The 10,231-nt window shown below is 51.3% G+C and overlaps 1 protein-coding gene across 1 annotated transcript; it reads right to left on the reverse strand.

The window, feature by feature from the left end:
* Nucleotides 1-981: 981 nt before the first annotated feature.
* On the reverse strand, nucleotides 982-5,298 carry Cd79a (CD79a molecule). The gene is made up of 5 exons (XM_051207463.1): nucleotides 5,059-5,298; nucleotides 3,509-3,805; nucleotides 3,192-3,310; nucleotides 1,511-1,579; nucleotides 982-1,426 (listed from the first exon to the last, which is right to left on the reverse strand). Exons 1-5 carry the CDS (start codon nucleotides 5,126-5,128, stop codon nucleotides 1,313-1,315), a joined length of 669 nt encoding a protein of 222 aa, XP_051063420.1. The 5' UTR covers nucleotides 5,129-5,298; the 3' UTR covers nucleotides 982-1,312.
* Nucleotides 5,299-10,231: the final 4,933 nt, after the last annotated feature.

The following is a 10,231-nucleotide window of genomic DNA, read 5'->3' on the forward strand; positions in this document are numbered from 1 at the left end:
GCTCGCCCGCTCGCCCGCGCGGCTCCTCCTTTCCCCGCGGGTGCGGCCCCACCCGGCCCCGCCCGGCTCCCCTTCGCCTTTGTCCTGCTTTGCTGCCTCCTGCCCAGCTCCTGCCCTGGCCCTTCCTCTTTCTTTTCTCTCTCTCTTCTTAGTGTGAGACAGAGTCCCTGGCTGGCCTCGAACTCACAGACATCCGCCGGCCTCTGCCTCTGGATCGCAGAGGTTCAAGTTAAAGGTGTGCGCGAGCGTCACTCTCTGTGAACCCCACACTCTCCATCCAGCCCTTTCCCCCCAGAGCTGTGGTCCCTGCTTCTTCAACCCCCTGCAGCTCCTCTGCGCCTTAGATTGCCGCTGGGCCTCTCTCATCCTCTGAGACCTCGGGCTTGTTAGCCCTCAGGCTCGGGCCAGCCAGTTCATGTCTGCGTCTGTCTTCGGTCTTGTCCTGCTAGCTCTGCGTCCCTGTCTCTGGGGTTTCCCCGTGTCTCCTCTGCCTCGCTCCTGGCTTTAACCGCCTTCTGGGTCTGCTCTCCCCGTCTTAGTGCCACCGTGTCCCACCACTGTGCATCTCTCTGCCATCTCCAGGTTATTGGCAGAAACTCTCCAAATCAGCCTATGCACGTGAACCCATGAGGGAATCGAGTCCCACCCCCAGGAAATAATACCTCGTGTTTTCAGAGCTTAAATATGCCATACTAATTTGCTAACACCCCCGCTGGCTACCCCTTGCTTAGGGACGTGGGGAGGGTGAGGCCCTATAAAAGAGCTAAGCCAGCCCTTCATTTGGGGTGGGGACTTCCCCAAGAGACTTCCTGTTTCTTGGAGGGGCGGGGGCAGCCCGGAGTGACTGTTTAGTCCCAGAGCTCAGCAGTGGGCAGGTGACCCTGGGTCTGAGGGAGGAAGGGGACAGGGGCCTTCATGCTCCTGGTTCCGTGGAAGTGTTAAGGACCAGTCTTCATGAGATCCATGACTCCTGCCAAGGGCTGCTTTGGGAAGGATTTATTAGCACTTAAGTGGCCATGACAGATCTGGGAGGAGGATGGGGTGACACTAACGAGGCTGCTGTAATCAGCTCCCCTAGAGGCAGCGATTAAGGGCTCATTACCCACTGGAGCGGGAACCGGGACAGACTTGGGGAAGGACAGAATTAGGTGGGAGAGCAGGGTGGGGCAGTCTGGAGGCGAGGGTGATACACTTGGAGAAGGGGGTCCCCCGGGAAGAGCTGTGGGGCTCAGATGCTGAGGTCAGGCATGTGGCAGGTAGGGGCAGAGGACCCAGCGGGAGGTGGGGGGATGGGGAAGGTGGGGGCTGTCAGTCATGGTTTCTCCAGCTGGACATCTCCAGTGTGGAGACTGCCCACATCCTGGTAGGTGCCCTGGAGGCCTCTGGAGATGTCCTCATACATAGAGCAGTCATCAAGATTCAGGCCCTGCAGGGGACAGAGTAGAGGTCAGTACCCTGGCAGCTGGGACCCACGGCCTCTCCCGGTGCACTGACCCCACTCAGTGCTCACCTCGTAAAGATTTTCATCTTCATAGTCATCCGGTATGTCCACCCCAAACTTCTCGTTCTGCCATCGCTTCTACAGGAGGTGTTGAGATACCTCGGTAAGCAAGGAGGAGGCGAAGGAGTTTTCAGACCCTCTCATACCAGCAAGTGCTTTATCAGAAAGGACACAGGACACACCCAAGGCCACATACTGGGACCTCGGAGGATTCTGCTCTCCAATCCTCTCCTCTCTTTCTTCTTGCTGGCCTCAAACTTTGAACGGTTCTCCCGCGTCACCTTCCAAAGCACGCTGGATGTGTTTGCTACTATATTCCGACAACGTTCTCAGGGGTTCCATCTAGCTTGAGCTCCTGGGAATTCATTAAGTGGACCAGGCTAGCCTTGGACCCCTCTGCTGCCTTCTGAGGGCTGCTGGCATTAAAGGTGCAACGCCATCATGCTGGCCCTCTGCTATTCTCCAGTGATGACAAGTGTAATAGTAAACTATAATAAGAAGTGGTAGTGGAGAGCCTGGAGGCAGAGGCAGGCAGGTCTCTGTGAGTTCGAGGCCAGCCTGATCTACAGATAGTTCCAGGACAGGCTCCAAAGCAATACAGAGAAACCCTGTCTCGGGGTGGGGGTGGGGGTAGAGAGACTGAAGAAGTTGTGGAGAACATCTGTTGCAACTCCAGTACTTGGCAAGCTGAGGCAGGAGGATTATGGATTCCAGAGCAATATGATCTATATAGTAAGTTCCTGAACTGCACAGCAGGATCCGTCTTAACCTCCTCACTCAAAAGGAAAAACTGGTGGTGGCAAAGGGTCGGGCCAGCCATGGAGGATAGTCTGGACTGAGCTGTTTAAAAAAAAGAAAAGGAAGGAAAAAGAAAAGAAACTAGTAGCCATTCGGTGGAGGCGCACACCATTAATCCCAGCACTCGGGAGGCAGAGGCAGGTGGATCGCTGTGAGTTCGAGGCCAGCCTGGTCGACAGAGCGAGTTCCAGGACAGCCAGGGCTGCTACACAAAGAAGCCAAACCAGAACAAACAGAGAAAAGAAAGAGAGAAAGAAAGAAAGAAAGAAAGAGAAAGAGGAAACGAAAGGAAAGAACTATGTTGCCGTGCAAACCTGAGGACATGAATTTGGTCTGGTGATCCAGAGCAGAAGGAATGAAGGGGACTCTGGAAAGTTGTTTTCCAACACTCACATGCCCAAACTCTCACACACACTATCCACATACACACTCTGACATGAAATAAATAAGGGTAGGCGTGGTGGCACACACCTTTAATTCCAGCAGCAGAAATGGACGGGCAAAAAATAGGCAGATCTCTGTGAGTTCAAGGCCAGTCAGGGCTACAGAGTGAATCCTCATATATATAAAAGTTGCCTGTTGCCTATGGGAAGTAGGGACTCTGGGAGGACGCTGGTCCCCTTCTTCCCTGGCCTTGGATGCATTTGCAGGGGACTGCCCTTCTGGTGGAACAGGAGACTAAGAAGGTATCTAGAGAGGGCCAGCCGGGCATAGGAACGTCCCTTGAGTCAGAATCACTTGAAACCCTTTTGTTACAGTGAGGGGTACTCTCCATCTCCCAAGCTTTGGAGGAGGAACTTCAGAATCTAGAGGTTCAGCTGGACACTGGGAGTCCAGGACTAGGCAAGCTGAGATGACTTGGCGGGCGACACTCGTCACTCGGGGGACTCACCCTGAATAGCAGCAGTGTCCCTGGCACCACTGCACAGAACAGCAAGATGATCCCTTCAGCCGTGATGATGCGGTTCTTGGTGCCTTCCCCCATGTCCAGGAAGGGCCTAGGGACTGGCTCTGTGTGGACAGGGAGGATGCTGTCCCGGGGTCCCCTCCTCTCCCAGGCCTGCCCCTTGTGAGGTCAGGGAGCCCCGAAGCCACCCACTGTCCTGCAGGCGAGAATCTGTGTGCTGCTGGTTGCAGGTCCAGGAGGGAGGAGCTGGCTCCCGTGAAAGCAGTGTTCGGACAGGAGGGGCAGTGTCCCCCGCTACTCACCACGTACGCGGAGGTAGGTGCCACAGGACCATTGTTGTGTGCTGTGTTCTTTCACCTGGCACGTGTATATGCCCTTATGGCTCTTGTTTACGTTGGGGATGACCAGCTCGCCACTGGGCCCCAGAGCAGGGCCCACGAACACGAAGGTTTTGGAGTTGTTGAAGTTGAACTGCAAGTTGTAAAACCATGTGATGTTAGGATTGCGGCCATCGTGTTTGCAGGTGAGGCGGGCCTCGTCCCCTATGTTCACTGTCAGCGATGGTGGAACCTCTACCTTCAGGGCCTGACATCCAGGGTCTGTGGAGATATGAGGATGGGTCACAGACTGAGGATAGCCCTGAGTGCCCCAGTCCGGAGTCCTTCACACTATCGATGTTGGGAGAGAAGCCCGTGGCTTCTTGCTTCGCTGTTACTCCTTTCCATATTATTACCCTGACACCAGCTCAGAGACTCAAGAAGGCCTTCCCCTTAGTTGGGAAGGAATGGTTTCCATTCCCCCAACCCTTTGGAACCTCCACTGGGCCTGAGGGGAGGCAGCTTAGACCCAGAGTGGGCAGGGGCCCAGCACCACCCAGACTATTGGGAGTGGTGACTCCCCGCCACCTCCCTGAATCTGTCCCTTCCTGACCTTGGCTTGGCTTTTGTGCACAGGCTGTTTCTCACCTCTGTAACTTTAATGTGTCAGCCTGGGGTCCCCGGGACTGAGCTCTGTCTAGGGGAGTGGGAGGGAGTTCCCAGAAACAAGGGTGGGCTGCTGCCTGTGATGTCTACTCTGTGCTTATCTTGAAAGCCCCCCCCTTCTCAGCCTCCCCAGGACCACACTTGCTTGCAGCCACCTTCCTGGACACAGCATGGAAGAGGAAGGCCAGAAGTGAGGAAGAAAGTGGAAAAAGAAGCCCAGCATCTTCATGGTCACAGGCTTAAGACTCAGGCAGCACCTGTGTTCCAGGTATCACTAGAATGATGCTTCCCCTCTCTGAAAGCCTAGGTCTTTGGGGCCACGCTGGGGTTGCGGAGGGGAATGGAGAGTCTGATGAAGCATGCCCTCCCTTCCCCTCCTCTACACCCTCTCCTCAGCCTGTTCAGTCAACACTTACCTCAGTTCCTCATTCTTACTTGTGGAGATGTGTTTGTGTCATGGGGCATGGTGGTCTTGAGCCTGTCAGTGGATTTCCCTGAGCCTCCTCCAACCCAACCTGGGTACATCCTGGTACAGAAAGCGTCCCCCAGTTCCCTGTCCCTGCTCCTTTTCTTTTTTGGGACAGGTCTCAGTAAACTGCCCAGTCTAGCCATGATAGAACTCACTATGTAGCCCAGGCTGGCCTCAAATGCAATATTCTTCCCTCCCGGTCAATGTCCGTAGTCCGAGTGTTAAGGGCTGTGCGCTATGCACCATCCTGTCTGGCTTCCCTCTGCTTTTCTCCCTGCTCTCCAGCCTTCCCATCAGCGCGCGCGTGCGCGCGCGCACACACACACACACACACACACACACACACACACACACACACACACACACACAAGCTCCAGCTCCTTCCCTTTGGTCACATTACCTAGGCAGGCTTCAGACAGGAAGAGAAGGAAGACAGGCGGGATTCCGAGAACTCCTAGACTCCCTGACATCTTCTCCCCGTGGGTTGGTTAGCCGTCTGGGTTGCAGTAGCCCTAAGGTACCAGATTCCACCCCAAACTCCACATCACTTCCTGTTCGGCCCGACGGAGATGGGCTCCAGTGGCCTTTATCTGCCATGTGTTTCAGGCCCGGAGTGGAGAGGAACTACCCTGCACCTGCACTGGCCACAACTCCCTCGAGTCTCTAGGGCTTGGGTGGGGAAGAAGCTAGTTCAAGGTCTGGTTATCAGCACTGAACTTGCGGAAGGATCCTGGTGAGGGAGCCTTGCTGGAGCCTGCTGCAGTCAGGCTATACAGTCTGTGGTGGAATGAACTCAGCTGGGGGTTGGGTGGGTGTGGCGGCTCATGCCAGCAATCCCAGCATTTGAGAGGCCAAGATAGGAGACTAATGAACCAAGAGGCTAGCCTGGGCTGCATAAGAAACAGGCAGATGCCAGGCGGTGGCGGTGCACGCCGTGGATACCTGTGAGTTCAAGGCCAGCCTGGTCTACAAAGGGAGCACCAAGACAGCCAGGGCCTCACAGGGAAACCCTGTCTGGAAAACAAAAACAAACAAACAAGCAAAAAGAAACAGGCAGATAGTGGTGAGGAATGGATAACAGGGAGTTCATTTGCCAGTCAGTTTAGGCAGCATACTGAGCTCAGGGTTACCCTTCTTTTGTTTTAAAGGTGAGGGGCTGGATGCTTCAAAAGTTAAAGGCACTCATTTCTCTGGTCAAGGAACTAGGTTTAATTCCTAGCACCCACATGGTGACTCACCACCAAACATATAAATACTAAATAAATCTAACAAAAGAAAAAAAAATACCTAAAAATATTTGTAAATTTTGTTGTTTTTTTGAGAGAGAGTTTCTCTGTAACCCTGGCTGTCCTGGAACTCACCCTGTAAACCAGGCTGGCCTCAAACTCAGAGATTCTTCCTTCTAAAAAAACATTTTTTTTTTTTTTTTTAAAGCTAGGCAGTGGTGGCGCACACCTTTAATCCCAGCACTTGGGAGGCAGAGGCAGGCGGATGTCTGTGAGGTTTTTGTTTTTTAAAGGGGAAGAGATTGAGGAAGACACTTGAGGTCAACCTTCAGCCTTGATAGTGCTGGCAAGGGAGGCAAGCCCATGGGCACGTGCAAACACACGTAAGCAAAAAGGAAACATGAGACTTGTGTGGTGGCCCATTCCTGAAATCTCCATTGGACCTGTGCTTGTTCCGGTACCCATATGGCAGCTCACAGCCAGCTCTAATTCCAGGTCCAATGGATAGGACACCCTTTTCTTGTCTTTGTTCGCATCAGGCACGCACATGGTACTCATACTCATACTCATAAAATAACCATATACATAAAAATAAGTAAATAAATTTAAAATGTTAACAAAAGTCTGGGTTGTATTTTTTTGTTTGTTTTGTTTTTTTCTGTAGCTTTGAAGCCTTTCCTGGAACTGGCTTTGGAGACCAGGCTGGCCTCGAACTCACAGAGATCTGACTGCCTGTGTCTCCTAAATGCTGGGATTGAAGGTGTGTGTCATCACCTTCCAGCTAACGAAAGTCCGTTTTATACCAGGGAAAGATTATTTATTTTTAATGTGCATTGGTGTTTTGTTTTCCAGGAAGGTCATTGGGTTGTAGTTACAGGCAGATGTCAGCTGCCATGTGGGTGCTGGGAATTGAACCTGGGTCTTCTGTAAGAGCAGCCAGTGCTATTAACTGCTGAGCCATCTCTCCAGTCCCCTGGAAATGGAGCTTTGAAGATACTAAGTAAGTAGTTAGGCAACTTTAACATGTATGAAGACATGGCAAAAAAAAAAAAAAAAAAAAAAAATCACTAAGATAGGTGTATTGGCATGTGCCTATAATCCCAGAATCTGTGAGGCTGAGACAGGATAAAGGCAAGTTCCTGGTCGGCTGGTGCCACAGGCTGTGCCTCAGACAAAACAAAACAAATCAAAATAACAACAAAAGGGAAGCAGAGGCTTGGGGATTGTTAAGGCCTTTCAGGCCAGCCAGAGCTATACAAGGTTGTCTCAAATGAACCAACCCAAAGACAGGGACTGGAGAGATGGCTCAGCTGTTTACCAGCAAGCACACTCAGTTCTTGCGGAGGACCTGAGTTCGATGCCCCACACTTACATGTTTACATGTGGTGGCTTCCAACTGTTTGTTTTTAACTCTAGTTTCAGAGGGTCCAGCGCTCTTCTCAAGTACACGGGCTCACATACATATGTAGTGCACACATACACACACACACACCCAAACAGAAAAATCAATGAGAGCTAATTTAGTCGGGCGGTGGTGGTGCACTCCTATCATCCAAACTCCCAGGAGGCAGAGGCAGGTGGATCTCTGAATTTGAGGACAGCCTGATCTACAGTAGAGTGAGTTCCAGGAGAGAAACCCTGTCTTGAAACCAAAACCAAAGGCAACCAACCAACCAACCAACCAAACATAAAAACAGAAAGAAAAAGAAGAAAGAAATTTGAAAGAGGCTGGGGGGTATTTGAGGAGTATAGCATAAAGCAGCTTTGGTGAGGTTCCAGGTTCAATTCTTAGGACATCAACAAAACAAAAACCATATTCATTGCAGGATGATTTTTTGCTGAACACATCATGAAACAATTCCAAGGTGCATTTGCAGAAGAAAGGACATGCTGAATAGGGCAGCTGAATGCCGCAGACAGCAGCAATGCACAAGTCAGTTTCAGACATGGGGAAGAGAAAAACCCTGGTGTAGTTGGAGTTGACTTGTCTTCCAAAGGCAAAATGACACTGCACGCCTGTGATAGAGATGAATGTGTGCACCCTTGACTCTCCCCTCCTGGGGAAGAGGAGGACTGGGGCTGGGGGAAGGACTCAGACAGCTTCGCCCAACCTAAAAAAGAAAATTGCTTTGCTAAGTGTGGTGACACACACCTTTAATCCCAGCACTTGGGAAGCAGAGGCAGGAGGATCTCTGTGAGTTTGAGGACAGCCAGGGCTACACACAGAAACACAGTCTCCAATAAACAAAATGTTTCATCTTCATTTTCTGTGCCTGGGTGCTTTGTCTGAATGTATGCTGTCAGGTTCCCTGGAAGCTGAATGGTTGTGCACTGTCATACAGATGAAAGGAATTGAACCAGGGGCCCCTGGAAGAGCAGGAAGTGTTCAGCTCAGCTGCCTCTCCAGCCCCTCATCTTGACTTTGTAGTTTTTAGTGTCTTTATTCCCTGATGTTTGATTTTGTGCAGGGTATGGGCCCCTCCTGTGCCAGGCAAGGTTTCAGCTATTGAGTTATAACCGATGTTGCTTGTATAATAGTCTTCTACAAATTCTTTTATTGGTGTTTCAATTCCACACACATCTATGGGAGTGTCAGATCCCAGACAGTTGTGAGCTGCCATATGGGTACTCTGGAGGAGCAGCCAGTGTTCCTAACTTATGAGTTATCTCTCTAACCCCGTGTTTTTGGGGGATGGGTGGGTGGCTAGAGACAGGGCTTCTGTGTGTAGCCCTGGAGCTCAATCTGTAGATCAATCTGAGATTCATCAGCTTCTGCCTTTCCAGCGCTGCGAGTAAAAGCATGTGTCACCACTGCCTGGCTTGGTTACTTTTTGTGCAGCTGTGTGTCCCCCGCACATGAGTGTAGGTGCCCCCGAGGCCAAAGGCCATTGGATCCCTAGAGGTGGAGTCTTCTGGAAGAGTAGCACGTGTTCTTAACCTGAGGCATCCTCGCAGCCATGGGTTGGGAGTTTTTTGTAGGTCTGCTTTGAATGCTGTTTTGCATGCCTGAAATATTTCATAATTTAAAAATAGGTCAAGTGGCCAGACTGTGGTACACAATTGTAAACCCAGCACTGTGAAGGTGGAGGCCAGGAGTCAGAAGTTATAGGTCATTTTAGGCTTGGGCTACAAAGCTAAACAAAACTGGTCCTATGAGCTGGTTTCTCCTGTTATGCAGTAACTGAGTTTCAGCCTGGCGGTGGTGGCACATTTACCTTTAATCCTAGCATTCAGGAGGCAGAGGATGGAGTCCAAAGCTAGAGAATCCCTCTCGAAAAGAACAAAAATCAAAATTCGCTCAGTGGTCCCTGAAGGCTTAGTTCGCCCTTTAGAAGCAACAGGCCACCCCCTCCCTCCCCATTGTCAGGTGCCTGCTTTACCAGAACAGCTGTTTTCAGCCCTTGAGTGCCTCTCCAGAGTAAGATAGAACACCAAGCTTTTCAGCACTGGCTCCAGGCTGCCCCCTAGTGGATGAAGCAAAGTCTCAGCTAGGAGGCTCACTTGAACCTAGTTGCTCATCCTTATCACTTGCGTTCATGTCAGCCTGGCCAAAGGCATCCATCCATCTTCACGGGACCACAGAATGGGGCATGGCTAGTCCAACCTGGGCCACACCTCCCAGCCTTGGAGCAACCTGTTGACTGCCCAGTGACTTTCCCTTATCTTTAATTGCGTCAGGGCACCCATTTGAAGAGGCTTGCTTAACAAAGTATTTGCAAGCTACCTGGCTTCACATTGGGAAGGGCGGCACTATTCAAGGGCTGTCACAGCCACTCTGGTAAGAGCTTTTAAAACAAAAACCTGCTTTGAAGTCTGTCCTGGAACTTGCTCTGGAGACCAGAAGGGCCAAGAGATCCACCTCTTTGCTGGTATTGAAAGGTGTGTGCCATCACTGCCCAGCCTCTGTTAAGGGGTTCTATCAAGGGCTCTGAAGCAAGAAAGTTTCACCTGGCATGTTGCTGAATGTTATACACGGGGAATTAAGACAGACACGGGAGGTTGAAATCCCAGGGCTCCGGCATAGTCCTATCTAGTACTGGAAAGCTGCCAGGATCAACTGCCAACCTGGATGCCTGGAGCTCAGCCCCAGCACACTCAAATGTAAAGTTACTCAGGTACATTGGGGTTAATCCCACTCAATCACACAGTGCATTGCAGAAGACACCTTTCATCTTTAGCAGGGGATGGATGGCAGGGTTCACCCCTGCTATACTGCCTTCTCAAACCCCGAAATTTCCCCTTCTCAGGGACACGCCCCGGCACACCTGCAGCCCAACACTACCATTAGCCAACACCATAGCTCAAAAAAAAAAAAAAAAAAAAAAAAAAACCAGACCCAGACTGGGA

The sequence above is a fragment of the Phodopus roborovskii genome, unplaced genomic scaffold (assembly GCF_943737965.1).
Source record: "Phodopus roborovskii unplaced genomic scaffold, PHOROB, whole genome shotgun sequence".
Lineage (NCBI taxonomy): Eukaryota > Metazoa > Chordata > Mammalia > Rodentia > Cricetidae > Phodopus > Phodopus roborovskii.